Here is a 16,033-nt window from a genome sequence, read left to right as displayed (position 1 = left end):
ATCGGGTTTTATAATATGGCAGTTTGAAAACAATAATAATCCAAGTAATTTAAAACAACATTAACATTTATTGTCTAAAACTGTACAAGCACTAACATTGTAACATAAAACTAATTAACCACTATAGTACTTCTAACGTGAGGCTCTTTGGTTAACCGGACCAGCTGAAAAAAAAAGAATAACATAAATAAAACTTCTTTAAACTCGGTTTATTGCAGTAAAAGAAAAGTTTGTGTGAACGGATGGTCGAAAAACATTTAATCATTTTAATTATTGTGACAGAAAACGTTAAGGCGAATTGTTATTAAATTAAAATTATTTAAAATCTCTCTGGGAGTGACAGTAACGTTAGTAGATCGAGTATGTATAAAAAAGACCGTGTACCGTTCCTGTATTGTCATTAAAAAAAATTAAATTCTAAAAATAATAATGTTACAAAAGAAGAAAAAGGTTTTGTAGCCGGAACTTCATGGTACCTATTTATTTAAATGATGTACCCATCCTCAACAGTATCGTCATCCTCATATTAAGTCCATAATTTACATTCCTATGTCGTAAATTTTACGATCTTCTAGTTTCATAATCTCTATTTTATTCATCACAACACAATGTGTATGTATGTGGTTTGTCAACATATTCGAACATAATATTTGCTGCCGAAAGCAGACCAGAACCTGTTATTTTGTGATGATTAAAATTTTTTTTGATACCTATTTGAATATGTCATTTTTTTAATTTTGACAGTACTTTTTTAACTCTCTTAAATAGAATTTGAATTTCGAATCTGTGATACAATAAATTAAGGTAAAGGCACTAATAGTAGACTCGGAACTAATAGATGACACTTACGACAAAAATACCATAAAAATAAGAATTATTCTAATTATTTCTCAACACTATTAATTTTATAAGCTTCTCAAGCTATCTGTTCATGTGAAAAAATATATTTGGGACGCCTTCGGGAACAAAATTTTAAAATGGGGTCAGTTTTCGTAAATAATAAGACCACGTCAACACGCGCTCGGCAATTTCTTAACAAATAGGTTAAGGAAGGCGAAATTTTGCACGTAAGTTTTGAATACATTTATTTTCATTTTTTTTTAATTAGTATTGATTTCATTGGATTAATGGTCATGTTGTATACACTGATTAATGTTTATTTATGATTTTTTTCCATTTTCCCTAACAATATAAAGAATGTCTACTATTAGTTCTTTGAAAATGTAAAAAACCTAATAGATGACATGGATCTCATCTTTTAGTTTTGCAATACATGCTAAAGTTATTTTGTAGTTTATTCTACTGCAAATATCACCACTATTCTCTGAAAATATAATTCTATTAACAAACTAACAAATTAGAACTACTGTATCTAAAAATGGACATATAAGACCTTGTACTGATCTAAAAATCGATTGCTTTAGTTTTTTAGCAGTAAAAAGAAGAAAAAGGAAAGCTGAGAAAATAAAGAAGAAAAAAGAAGAGGCAAGAGAAGCATGGAGACTAAAGTCTGAAAATAAATTTACTAGGAAAAAATAAAAATAAGAGGAAAGATAGTTTCAGCATGGAAGAAGAATGGATAGAATCTGGAGACAACGTGGATAATATTTCATATGCATGTAGTTACTATGATGAAGTAAATGAAATCTTAAAAAAAACGGCAAATAAAAACCTAATATTAGGAAAAATGTAATGTAATGTTCTATGTCAACTATTAGTTCATATTGGAGACTACTATTATTATATAGTGATGTTCGTTTATTGTGATGTCACCTATTAGTACTTATGATGAACTTTGCAAAAAGACCAATAATATATATTTTTTATTGATTTGTCAGAGAATAATTATAGTAATATTTTTATTTTGTAAGAGTTACTGAAGGCATGGAAGAAGTTATCAATCCTCTATTTTCATAAATATATATTTTATAACATTCAAATGTTTTATGTTTCCTTAAAGCGTCTGCCATTAGTGTTTTTACCTTACTTGATAGTTACTTTTACGTAAACTTCGTTTCGTTTTATTTTAATTTAAACAATAGCAAAGTGCAAGATCAACGGCTATAAATTATAATTTATAATGCTAATAATAAATTAAGTATATCACTTGTCCACTTTAGAATAATGAAATACAATAGCACATTTGTTTGGTAGAGAGTAGAGACTAGAGTTACAATATTTTTTTTTAAATGCAAATTAAAAAAATTAAAACGAAGTTTAAAACATAAAGGGGGTACTGAATGACTGTTAATTAATAAAATAATAGGTAGCACCTTAGATATTATGATAAAAATATGCATAAATTTGTCAGTATAAAGCTTACCTGTGTACTTCAACGTACTTTGAAGGACGGCTGTAAGGTTAATAAAAAATTAGTATAAGCAATACATTATATATATACATATAAGTATACGTGTATATAAATAAATAAAAATAAAGTAAAAAAAAATATATGAAAAATTAATGATGATAATTTAGTAAGAACTTATTTTAATGCTATTGACAATAAATGTAAAATATTTATAGTAAACTATATATTATTATGATGGAAATAAAAAGCATAATAAAATATAAATAAAATATTGAATGTAATTATAAATATGGGTATGCTGTGTATATAGTTAAACCTGAGAGCAACATTGACAACATAAAATTGAGTTTATATTTAGGCGCTGAATAAAATGCCTTTCGTTATTTTAACTGCAATCGTTTTAAAAAGATATTTTAAATAATGTGATTTTACGGTAAATATTTTTATCAGCAAGGGGATTTGTTTCTCTGAGTGTGAGTTTTTGGCACTTTTCATCGTAAGGACTTTTAACGTTAATTTATATGGCGTCGAATTAGTCACAATATTTCGCTGTTTCGATTTCATATAAATTAATATAGTTTACTTCCTAACAGTAAGAAGTGATAAAAACGCACATTCAACAGGCTTAGCATAACAACAGTAGAAATGGGAAAGAATCGACATACTGACAGATTTTATCGACAAAATGGCGGATTTCCATTGTCTAACTGCCGCTTTGTCTAATCTTCCGTAGAAAGAAACCGTTTCTATAGTGAATATGCTAAGCCTACTGATGTGCCGTCGAGGAAATCGATTCCTAGGCAGTTGATGGATCTACGTCATGTGGTTGGCTTATATCAATTCAATGTTAGCTGTAATCGGTCTGATGGGTTTGACTTAACGCGACCTAATTACTTAGGTCCGCCATCTGCCTAGGAATCAACTTCTCTGATAGTACTAATCTCTAGTCTCAGGATTACAAGCAATTTAATCGCAACGACTACTACTAGTATTCTAGTAGCACTAGTCGTAGTTGTAGCTAGTAGTTAGTAGCTTACCTATGGATATCAATGTACCGGGTTGACCCATGTCTTTGTTGACTGTAATATTATAAATTGGTTAAAGCATAAATATAATATACTTAGCTGTAATAAAATTATACTGGCTCTATATAAAATAATATAATAAATGCGGGTTAGTTAAAAGCTTTTAGGCATTATAATGACGTTAACGAAATAGTATTATGAATATTGTAAAAAGCTAACGCAAAAATGACAGCAAAATATAATACGAGTTATTAAATTATTTGAAGTAGGTATATTAATTGGCACTAAAGTATATAACTACAATTTACACATTAATAAAATTGATATAATAAGTGTATTGAGAAGTTAATAGGTATAGAACAGGGTTTCTCAAACTTTCGGCTCCACGAACCCCTGTTAAATATCCAGGTGAGAGCGAATCCCTTACTTATATTGAAATCCCCCCACTCCTCTTTAGGAAGGGGAATTCACCGCTTTGCGTGAGAGTTCGAAATACTCTGCCTGTCTAGCTGCCCAAAAATCTATCAAAGACATCCTTTTTAAATCAGCTTGAAGAGTTTCATTAACGGAAATAATTATTATCTAACAATGACTCCTGTTACGTAAATCTTGTCGCGAACCCCCTGCCGTCGAATGGCGAACCCCTAGGGATTCGCGTACCCCACTTTGAGAAACCCTGGACTATAGAAGATAAAATGAAATAGAATTATCTTATAACATAAAATTCTCGTGCCGAGGTGTTGCTTGGCTAACTCCTTGCTGGATGCTCACAGAATTTTAATACAGGATACTCGATCTAAGAATAGGCCAACATCTATTTTTTGGCAAAACGATGTTTGTTAACTATTCCTTATGTGTAAAATTTCAAGATATTATATCACACTCTACAGTTCTAAAGGCCACGTCCTTGTGGCAGTGAAAAAATCTAAATAAGACTCTAGGGATCAAAATCTGGCGTCGCGCCAAAGGATCCTTGTATCAGTGAAGGACTGTAAGTGTTAAGTTACCTCTTCTTCTTCAGGGCGACCGCGGCGACGCCCGCGCCGACCGCTCCCACTTTGGCTGCTTTTAATCCTAAGGCACCTGAAATTAATAAATTATTGTCTTAATACGTAACTTAGACTTAACTCACAAATACAGATATATTATTATCTACAACCGGACATAGAAACTTATTTTTGGAAAGTCAGTTAAAAATATTTAGAAATTAATGATCTTCCTTCTTGTAAAAAATCATACTGAGTTTGCAGACGTCATACTTAGTTATATGTAGTATATAGTTTTGACCTTGTCTATCAACAGGGCTAGCATAACAACAGTAGACATGGGAAAGAATCGACATACTGACAGATTTTATCGACAAAATGGCGGATTTCCCTGCCTGCAGGTAACTTTTGTAACGTATCAGAAAAGGATAAAACGCAGTATAGGTACAACAGTGTGGATCTTTTTTTTATTGGTAAGAACTAAGAAGTAAATATTACATATTGTGCATGTTATTGTTGTACATAATATACTATGTGGCTTTTGTTGCATTTGGATTCTGCATTTTTTGACCTTTCATCTTCAAGTTATAATATATTATAACAACCACTTATGTAAGTATGTGTTTATACAACACAAAATATATTTACCCATTACCAACTTAAGCAAGTAAACTTGACACTAATTAGTTTAATATAAATAAAATCAGGAGTGTCTGTCGAAAATTCGGAAAACATTTATTTTGTAGAAATTTAAACCAAATTAACTTTAGAATAAAGTAGTAAAAAACCACTATCACTAAGTATCAAGAGGCGCTGCTCTAGAAAACTTGTAAACCGACTGTTCTATGTTTATTGGAAAGGGACATTGTTGTACTATGTACACACATCTACACATAAATAAAAGTTACTATGTTAAAGCACGAATCAATAGGCGTGATAGTTTTTTCCGTAAAGTGTACCACAAAATGTACAGGTTGTGGGATATACTGGGGCTTGCTTCGCTCGCCTTGATTATTCATATTATTCTTTAAGGGAAACAATAAAACGAGCGAATAAAAAATTACTTTGCGACTGATGATGAACATACTGTTTTAATAACATGAGCGGTATTAATTTGATTAAGCGAAAAATAAACTAAACTAACGACTAATATTGATTTATAATAAAATCCAGAACGAGCTTACAAAATGTGGATTGCGATTAATCTATTTCAGATATTAAAATTCTATCCGAGCGACTGTATTACTAAGTGAGCGACTGGAAATACATAGCGGGCAACTTCAATATTAAAATATATAGATTAAATTTTTCTAAGTGAGGTTATTTATTACGAGCTACTAAAAAGCTCATTTTGAGCAAACTTTTGTGAGCTGCTTTATTAATGATAATTGGTTACTGATAATTTGATACGTGTTTTAATGAAAACTACATATTGTTAAATGCGTGCGAATTCGAATGGTAGCGGGGCGACGAATCGTTGCAGTCAGGTGAGGCCCGTGAGTTGGGCTGCGGACCAATACGACTTTTTTGGGTTAGATTAGATCGTGGTTATTTTTTTGTAAACCACCCAGAAGTAGGAGCCCCACGTAGCGTGGCTCCGTCAAATCATAATTGAAGCCAGTTGTTATTTTTTGGTACAGGTCGCCATAAAAGTTTTACCCATTTCTTTGACGTTTTGATTTTAGGGGGTTTACCCGCCCTCCCCCTCCTCCCCTCCTCCTCCCCTGCCCCCCTAAATCGTTGGGTATGATTCTAAACTTTTACCGTTATATAATTTAAGTTCCTACAAATAGAACTATACATATGATGGGATCATCAAATCAAATCCTTTCTATCTCTGTTAGCTACCACTTTTTTCACATAAAATTGTAAAAAAAAGTGGTAGTACATTTAAAATTGTTGTTCCTCTTATCCAAATAAAGCTACTCACAAAAAATTTGCTTGATAGTAATAAAAAAAATTGTTCTATCCCGGTCCGTAGTAGTCCCTGAATAAAAGTCTCACACGTTTTTATAAAATTAAGGGGCAAACGAGCATGTGCACTTGTAATATTAGAAAAGATGCAAGTGCTTTGCCAGCTTTTAAGAATGGATCGGTTATATAAAATTAGGGGACAGACGAGCAAACAGGTCACCTGGTGGAAAGTAACTACTGTCGCCGAATTGGCAACTCTCTCTTTCCTCAATTAAGCCTCTTCTCTCTTTTAGAGAGAAGAGGCTTAATTGAGGGAATAAAGAAAGAGAAATAGGCAAAAGGGGTATCCCTATTCCCCTGTTCTCTTTCCCTTTTTTATGAGATTAGGTGGCAAACGAGCAGACGGGTCACCTGACGGAAAGCAACTGCCGTCCCCCATAGACACTGTAACATCAGAAGAGTTGCAAGTGCGTTTTCGGCCTAAGCCTAATAGGCTAAGGGAAGAGAATAGCAGAAGCGTATAGGGTGCAGTTGGGCCTCCGCTAAACTCACTCACTAGACGAAACACAGCGCAAGCGCTGCTTCACGCTGGTTTTCTGTCAGTCTGTGGTCTCTCAAGGCTAACACGCATTTTTAGTTGTCTTAGTAGTAGGGTCCCGTTTTTATCCTTTGGATAAAAACGGGACCCTACTACTAAGACATCGTTGTCTGTCCGTCTGTCTGTCTATCTGTCTCCAGGCTGTAATTCAAGAACGGTAAGAGCTAGAGAGTTGAAAATTTCACAAGTTATGTTTATTTGTTGCCGCAATAACAAGAATAAAAAATAAGGGCACCCATACATAAAAACACAATTTTGGCCTGATTTCGCTCTATAATGGTACGGAACCCTTCGTGCGCGAGTCCGACTCGGACTTAGCCGATTATTTATTTGTCCCAATAAGTATTTTATACTATTTTTAATTTTGTATCTAGCACAAGAAACAGTGGTATCTCATACATCCTCTATGTCAAGGAGTGGGATAGGTTAGGTTGAGTTTGATATTTTTTTTGTTGTTTCTATACTAATATTATGTTACCTACATACCAAATTTCAGCTTTCTCAGACTTTAGGAAGTACCCTAACAATTTTGATGATCGGTGAGTCAGTGATAAAATTGTGAGTTTTTGGATACCTATAAAATCGAAAGTATAATAGCTACGATATTCATACTTTGTGCATTTAATTATTATACTCATGTCATCATATCTTAAAAATTTGAAATATCTGTCATAATTCAAAAATACGACCAAACTTTTCCAGAAAAGTTAGGTAGTGCCCTTGCGCTTCGCTAGGCTCGTCTTGGCGGGGGCACTACGGGCACTACTAATTATTACTATTTTATAGAAATAATTTTTGGGTATTGTTAAATGATTGATCAATAATTCTTTAAAAGCATCTGTCCTTTCATTACATGTTTACTTCACTAAGTGTTCGTTTCATAAGTATCGTGTTAAGGTTAGTCAGCAACTCAGCACTGACATCGGGCACAAGGCGAATCTCATGATGTTTCCATTGTAAGTTATCACAAGCATTATCAACTAACTATTATGCAAATGCCTTATTAGGTATTGATTGAAACGTAACCTTCTTACACAATGAAATATTTTTTTCAATACTTATTTATAATAAAGATATTTATTTGTGCCTATTTCTAACTCATGTAGTTGTAGCTGTCTGTCACATAGCTTTCGCAGCGTATCAGACTAAGGCAGAGAGAAGAATTAGCTTAAACGTAGTATAGTATATATATATATATATATATATATATATATATATATATATATATATATATATATATATATATCGTGTTAGATAACTATGAATAACTAGTTTAATCCACTAATACTTACTAAACTAGAAACTCGTATCCACTAATAAGACTATTATTATCTGAAAACCGGTAACTGAAACCGTAACAGTTTCCAGTTCATGAGCAAGTTACATTCATGTAACATTGATGTAATGTCGTGAAACGCTGTATGACTTGCAAGGAAAGTGGTGTTTTCCTGTTTTGGGAATAGTAATGTAAAAAAAGTTTTATGGTAACTTTGCATGCTAGTTACCGCTAATCTTATAACTTTAAACGAGCAATTTTTGTATATATATAATGTAATGAGCTAAATTGTAGTTAAATTGATTGTAAAGGTGATAATATAAAATAAATAAATATATATATATAATTGGAATCTCGGAATCGGCTCCAACGATTTTCATGAAATTTTGTATATAGGGGGTTTCAGGGGCGATAAATCGATCTAGCTAGGAATCATTCTTAGAAAATGTCGTTTTATTCGTGTTTTATCGAATACCGAGCAAAGCTCGGTCAAATAGCTAGTAACATTTATGACAGTAAATACTCTACGTTTTGTAATCTACGTATAGGTTTTTGATTGCTAAGTGATGCTAGAAAGAGATGTAAAAGGGGTTGAACAGAGAATAATTATTCATGATTTTAAGGGCACGTTATGGGAAAAAATTCCAATCATTCCTTTTAACGCATTCATTACGAATATGAACACTGTAATTCAATCTCTGAATATTATGTCTTTTTAGCCAACTTCAGCACTATGTACTATGTATGTATTTTACGTCATAACGCATAAACTGCTGGCCCGATTTTACCAATCTTTTTTTGACACTTAATTTATTTTTAAAAACTATAACCCTACTAAGTAAAAGTAACTTAACGATACTAACCAAGTAACAATTTTTTCTTCAGCAGCAGCAAGCCTCTCTTGGTCCTGTCGCCTCGCTCCTGCTCCGGCGCGTCGTACACTGCCTCGTACTGCTGCTGAAGAGGCTGCTCCTCCGCCGCCACCATCATCACAGCAGCAGCTACGAGACACGCCAGGAGTACCAGAGTGGAGGTCTGCATCTTGATTCCTGGAATATGATGGCGAGTGATGACGAGAGTTTAGTCACAGCAGATCCTCAAGGGTCACAGTGACGTCAGGGGTGTAATGTCCTTTAAAAAAAAACTAACGAAACAAAATCGCATTGACTAGAATAATGTGTGTAGAGCCAACTATAAGTTTACTAAAACGTGGTAATATTATCGTAAAAAGAACTCATAAACAAACGTTTGTGCAAAAGATTCAAAGTTTAATAAATTGCAGTTACAGTTTCATTTGAAATTTGACAAACTCGGCCAACATAGGCTGGATCTACCTCGTTAGCGGACCGAAGCGATTTTAAAATCAACTAGGAAATGTAATTTAAATCTATGTCGAGCTGAAAATAAATTCCTCCCACAAACACCGCTATTTTCTAACTTAATCACAACTGAAAATTTAATGGAAAACGCCGCTGTATCTTATCGCACGAGATATTTGTTACTGACTGATCGAATCTATTTGTGCAAGTCATTTTCGGAATTCGAAAATTTTCGAACTTCGAATGTAGCGAAAACACATCGAATTAGGGTTGTCAAAACAAATATTTATTACTGTTTTGTTTGCTAGTGTTTTGTTGTACTCAGATATTATATCTAGCACTTCTGATAAATAAAATCTTTTTATAAGCATTTAGTTGGTAATTAAATAATTATAAGCCGACGAACCGATGGTTAGTCAAGAGACAAGTACTTCTTAATTTGTGCTGAATATGATAGGCATTCAAAAAATATGACCTCGAGTTAAATAAGAAAGCTGTAATTTCGCATAATTTGGCTCCACGTGTTATGTGTAACGACACAAGGTTGACAAGTAACCTCAGACATTTGCTCGAAATGGTCACCAAACAGAGTATGTTTGCTCTGCGCATGCGCAGCCTTGCCACTGCCCTTATGGACGTTTCGACATCTCTGTAGAGGATAAAAACCTGTTACTTAACACGCCAAATATGGTGCATTGCCAAAAAAAAAGATTTATTATAATTGCGTGCTTCTAGAACGTAGGTAAGTAAATGTAATAATGTATGAGTCGTAATTCAAATATTTTTATTTTTATATTCATAATAAATGGCACCTTTAAATATGGAATGATTTAAAAAAATTAAAGTACATAGTATTTAGGTGAAAGCCATTGGAATACTTATTGACTTATTTTGGAGGAAATCAAAAGTGAATAACTCTAAATAAATAAATCGAGATAAAAGTATCTCGATAGCAATAATTAAGAATAAATAATATAAGTTTTGCTACCATAATAAAGAGATTTATTTTAGGATTGAAACGCCCCAAGTTTCTAGAAAAATGAGAAAGCACTGCGTTCAATCTTACTTTTCCTAGAACTCATGTAATAAGTCAGCCTTCATAAGAACAATTTTTCCAATTATTTGAGTTTGAAATTGCAAGTTACACTTAAATTTACTTTTTCCTCAGACCAGCTTAGTTGGTTGTAACTTTGAAATGAAATATAAAGCATTTTCAAGTATATTTTCGGAATAATAAAGAAAGCATTGGAAACGCAATCACAAAAAACTGTTCAGTTTTAAATTCTAACATGTTAAGTTACAATTTTTCATCTTTTAACTTACATAATTTTTTTAATCATCGAAAACTTTTTGGACTTTTCTTCCGATGTGGTGGAAGAATTAGAAAACTCAATGCGAAATAAAAATAAACGATGGGGACGTAGGAAGGAAGCATTCAATAGGAAATTGAGATATTTCTATTTGGTTCCGTACATCTAGAGTTGCGGGCTGCACTCTATTGAAATACGTGAATACCGTGTACTGGGTACCAGGGTATTTCATTTATATATCTGCAGAATAAAATCAATTAAATATTATATGTTTTATGAAAGCAAGGTCTTTTCATCTATATCTGAAGGCTATATATTTATAGAATTAATGCTGAATGTGACTATATTATTTGGATTTCACATAAACAGCATTTAAATAAACAAAGCTATAAGATTTATAGCGAAGGCGTAGCTCTGTATTGTGCATCACCAAAAAAAACAAGACTTTTATCTATGTGATAGGTATTTAGTTTTGATCTTTAACTTATGATATGGGCTTAGGTTTAGGTTCTATAACTTGCTATATGGGCTTAGGTTACTCAAACAAATTTTTATAAAATATTGTTCATCAACCAAGAAAAAAATGCAAAGAAATGAAATGAAACCCCTCAACGTAAAAACACAATACAGGTTTAAAAATAAAATACGTTTATTTCAGGTAATAAGTTAATACATAGAAAGAAACCCATTTATGAGCTACACTAAAATAATTTGAGATACTAATATTTGAGTGACGTTTTGAATATTATTTGCAAGTATTATAACCGAATACAACAACTAGGTGATAATTGTTCGTCAGCTTGGTATTATGCTCCCTACATTTAGTACAACATATAAACATAGTATATTGTTTCAACGTCCTAAAGTCAAACAACGCCCACTACTATAGAATTCGATTGTTGGCACAAATCTATGACCAAGGATTTATTCCGAAATAACATGTACTGCTTATAATATTTAACGAATTTTCCGACGCATACGGATTTTGCAAACATTTGGGAGTTTCCTGGAAAACTATATAAAGGCCGAGTAGAGAACTATACATACAAACTTTAGGTTTTGATCATTGCTTTTCATTATAAATGGGACATGTTGTTCATTATAAATGGGACATATTGCTGCGATGTTTTCATACTAGGGCATAATATTATTCTGTAATCTGTGACTAGGGCAGCACCAGCATAGAGAGAGAGTAAACAAAAAGTTATGTCCGGCGTTTGACAACGCATCTGTCAACATTCTGATGTGTGTGCATCATGTCGGATTTTGGTCGGATTACTTACTGCATGGGCTAGTTATAACGCAAATGTATTATATTATACAGGGTGTAACAAAAATAAGTGATAATACTTTAGGGTGTGTACGTGTTCCTTGTAGGGAGTTCACTGTGAAAGTAGCAGCGCTGAAAGACCAAAAAATTTTTTCACTTTTGTATGGGCAAGGGTCCGAGCGTCACGAGTTTCCCCGTACAAAAGTGAAAAAATTTTTTGGTCTTTCAGCGCTGCTACTTTCACAGTGAACTCTCTACAAGGAACACGTACACACCCTAAAGTATTATCACTTATTTTTGTTACACCCTGTATACGCGTTAATTTCCTATTATTTAAGGATAAAAACTACACTGTTACAATATGAAATACAAAAGTAGAAGCAAAGGTTTACCTTCCTACGTGAATTCATAGGTATATGTATATTGTATAATGTATCTTAATAATTATTAATTATTATACTGGATGATTTTCACTTTGAAGTACACCCGATAATAATCATTATCCAATTCTATCATCGCATGTAATTGATCGGGACAATTTAATCTAAATTATACTATTAATTGTAATAATTGCCCATAATGATCACTCGATCAGCACGATTAGCATGGACTGCTTCTTTCTACGGTAGAATAGACAAATTGAGACACTGAATAATTTTGCCTCTTTTTCGACTTTGCAAAAGAAATACGAAAAAATCGGCCAAGTAGGACTCGCGCCGCACGAAGAGTTCCATACCGTTATAGAGCAAAATAGGCCTTAAATTTTTTTTTTTGAATGGGAGCCCCCTTAAATTTAATATTTTATTTAATTCATGAAGCCCCAAGCGGCGACATCCGGGCGCGATAACAATAGATAAGCTATTGTGTCCCGTTTTTCCACGATCAAAAGGTAAATATTATTATTGATATCAAACAAAAAAGGCCAAATATCACGTTTGTTGTATGGGGGCAAATATTAATATTATTTTGTTTTTGGTATTTTTTGTTATAGCGGCAACAGATATACACAATCTATGAAAATTTCAGCAGTCTAGCTATAGCGGTTCTTGAGATACAGCCTGGCGACAGACAGACAGACAGACTGATGGACGGACAGACGGACAGACAACGAAGTCTTAGTAATAGGGTCCCGTTTTTTCCCGTTTGGGTACTCAACCCTAAAAATTGAATAGAAACACTGACAGATTTCAGGGACAAAGTTGCTCATACTCTATGTCAATATAATATTTTTTTGTCTATTTCCTAGAAATCCATTTAATGACAACAATTAAAGCTATTATAGTCATGCTAATAAGCCTAATTTAAAAACTAACAATACTAAGGTATAATAAGTTATTGACTGTTACTAATGCATATCTATTATTTTCATTTATGGGCTGATGTAAGCCTGAAAAAGTGTTTTAAACAACATTTTATAAGTGTTTAATATGAATTTCCACCAATCCATATCCGTACTTCCATACTAATCCATACTTACTTAATATTATAAATGCGAAAGTGTGTCTGTCTGTCTGTTACCTCTTCACGCCCAAACCGCTGAATTTTGCTGAAATTTGGCATGAAGATACTTTGAGTCCCGCGAAAGGACATAGGTTACTTTTTATCCCGGAAAAATGTACGGTTCCCGCGCGATAAACTAATTTTGGCGCAATGGAATTGCGGGCGTCATCTCGTAACCTATAGTACAATCTATCACACATTATGAATTCTGAAAAAAAAATTATTTTATTTACTTATTTCATTTTCAGCCCGCAGGTGAGTGTGGTCGAGCCTTAAGCCCTAAGATACGGAATTTGAATTTTCGCGCTGTTTAACGATGAGTCGACAGAATTAACGCATTAATTCACGTTATTTGATTAGTACGAAATAGGGACTCGAGATTAATCGCCTGTCAGATAATGTGCTTTCCAAATATGTATTAAAAATAATTGTAACCTGTGATTCATTTCAAAACTTGTGAGTGCGTAATTTTGACATTACCGTTTTTGGTATGGAATATTTTATTTACTAATTGTTATCATAAAAACCTTGACGTTGAGGATTTCGTTTCATTCAGGTCTATACTTGATATTACTAATTATTATATTTCATTCTTGATATTGTCTAAAAGGCATCTTAAGGATTTTTTCTGTAAACAGTATAATATGTACTATCAGAGCAGTTGATTCCTATGCAAATCGGGGACCTAAGTAGTTTGGTCGCGTTACGTCAAACCCAGCTGACAGATCACAATTAACATTGAATTGACATATTCGACCAAATAACGTTGGTCTGTCAATTGCATAGGAATCAACTTCCTCGATGGTACATATAATATTAATTCCAGTGTTTCTCAACAAGAGGATAAAAGGGGTTTCTTAATTTAAATATTTTTTTAAAAGTAATTTCTCCCGACGGGAAAATTTCTCGGAACACTTCAGTCACAATGAATTAAAACGGATAAACGAAACCGAAATAACAATTTGAGTAAGAAATTTAATTTAAGTCGCCTTCGTTTTCTTGAGTTAAGAGACTTTCCACTAAGGAAGGGTTAACCTCTCGTCCTGACCTTTTAGGCAAAGTGTTTTAATTTGATCGCGATCTAAAAATACCGAAAAACTCGTTTGGAAACCCTCGAAATATAAAGATTAGGGAATGTGTAAGGTTTCTTGGGTAAAACTGTAAGGACGGACTTGTAAACCGATACATAAATATTAGGGAACGTAAAATATCTTATCTTATATCTTTAAACGAGCAATTCTTGTATATATATAATTGGAATCTCGGAATCGGCTCCAACGATTTTCATGAAATTTAGCATATAGGGGGTTTCGGAGGCAATAAATCGATCTAGCTAGGAATCATTTTAGAAAATGTCATTTTATTCGTGTTTTATCGAATACCGAGAAGCTCGGTCAAATAGCTAGTATTATACTAAGCTAGGCAACACTGAACTGAAATACGAACATAATTAAGGTAGGTTCTTACTACTTATATTAGGTCAAACTATAAGTAGGAACTTGAAACCAAAATATAATTAATATTATGTGTAAAGTATTTTCAGTAATCCTGTAAGGACGAAGCTTAAACCAAAAGAACATAAGCGAATTTACAAAATTATTTAATCCTTGAGTAAAACGGTAAGGATAAACTTGAAACCTAAATATAATGAATAGGTAATAAATAAGATATTTTGGTTGCAACTTTAAGGACGAACTTGATACCGAAATATAAATATTAGGGAATATGTAAGGTACTTAAAACTGTAAGGACGAACGCGAAACCGAAATATTTAAGGTAATGTACCTTGGTGGGTCGGCTTGGACACTTGATACACAGCACTGAAGGCACAAACACAGAATGCCTTGAATTGCCGGCGAATACTTTTATATTGCACGCGGCGGGAGGTAGGGCAGCCGCACGCACCGAACTTAGGGATTCAAGGAAATTATGCATCACCAACACGACCGGCGCGCGGCGTCGTCACGCTAGTGACAGCTTAAAGTTGAACTATTCTTTATGAATTAAAAGTTTCTAGAAGAATGTGCTAATAAACTCTACATAAATAAAAATGAATTCTCAATTTTGTTAGTCTCGCCACAGAATATGTATTAGTAGTACCAAGTTTCGCTCGAGAGCGGCTGAACCGATTTGGCTAATTTTGGTCTTGAAATATGCGTTGAAGTCCTGGGAATGTTTGTAAGGTGAGAAAATGTAAAAAAAAATAATTTTATTTTCCGGAGTGATTTCCTCGGCTCATCTCTCAATCTCTATGCCAAATTTCAGCAAAATCAGTTCAGCGGTTTGAGCGTGAAGAGGTAACAGACAGACAGACAGACAGACAGGCAGACAGACGGACAGACAGACACACTTTCGAATTTATAATATTAGTATGGATAATGAATGGTAAGGAATATAATAATTATAGATTACGAGCTTTTGCCCGCGGCTTCGCTCGCGTTAAGAAGTATTATTATGTACAAACTTTCATCCCCTATTTAAACCCCTTGGGGTTGGAATTTATCAAAATCCTTTCTTAGCGGAT

The 16,033-nt window shown here is 33.3% G+C and overlaps 1 protein-coding gene across 2 annotated transcripts; it reads right to left on the bottom strand.

The window, feature by feature from the left end:
* Positions 1 to 45: 45 nt before the first annotated feature.
* LOC121730150 lies at positions 46 to 15,331 on the bottom strand. Of its 2 annotated transcripts, XM_042119042.1 has the most exons (6): positions 15,295 to 15,331; positions 8,974 to 9,159; positions 4,344 to 4,419; positions 3,349 to 3,390; positions 2,324 to 2,353; positions 46 to 164 (listed from the first exon to the last, which is right to left on the bottom strand). In XM_042119042.1, the coding sequence occupies exons 2-6, from the start codon at positions 9,149 to 9,151 to the stop codon at positions 152 to 154; spliced, it is 339 nt and encodes a 112-aa protein (XP_041974976.1). In that variant the 5' UTR covers positions 9,152 to 9,159; positions 15,295 to 15,331; the 3' UTR covers positions 46 to 151. The 2 variants fall into 2 exon arrangements, with proteins under 2 accessions (XP_041974976.1, XP_041974977.1); XM_042119043.1 differs by lacking the exon at positions 3,349 to 3,390.
* Positions 15,332 to 16,033: the final 702 nt, after the last annotated feature.

Source organism: Aricia agestis, chromosome 9, assembly GCF_905147365.1.
Source record: "Aricia agestis chromosome 9, ilAriAges1.1, whole genome shotgun sequence".
Classification (NCBI taxonomy): domain Eukaryota; kingdom Metazoa; phylum Arthropoda; class Insecta; order Lepidoptera; family Lycaenidae; genus Aricia; species Aricia agestis.
This window is presented reverse-complemented; position numbering and strand designations above follow the sequence as displayed.

Bases quoted from the DNA above. Each gene is read 5' to 3' on its own strand.
- LOC121730150 (XM_042119042.1), bottom strand. From the start codon at position 9,151: ATGCAGACCTCCACTCTGGTACTCCTGGCGTGTCTCGTAGCTGCTGCT. The intron at 3,391-4,343 runs GTAACTTAACAC...ATAATATTACAG, and splicing joins GTCGCCCTGAAGAAGAAGAG to TCAACAAAGACATGGGTCAA. The intron at 2,354-3,348 runs GTAAGCTACTAA...TTAACCTTACAG, and splicing joins CGGTACATTGATATCCATAG to CCGTCCTTCAAAGTACGTTG.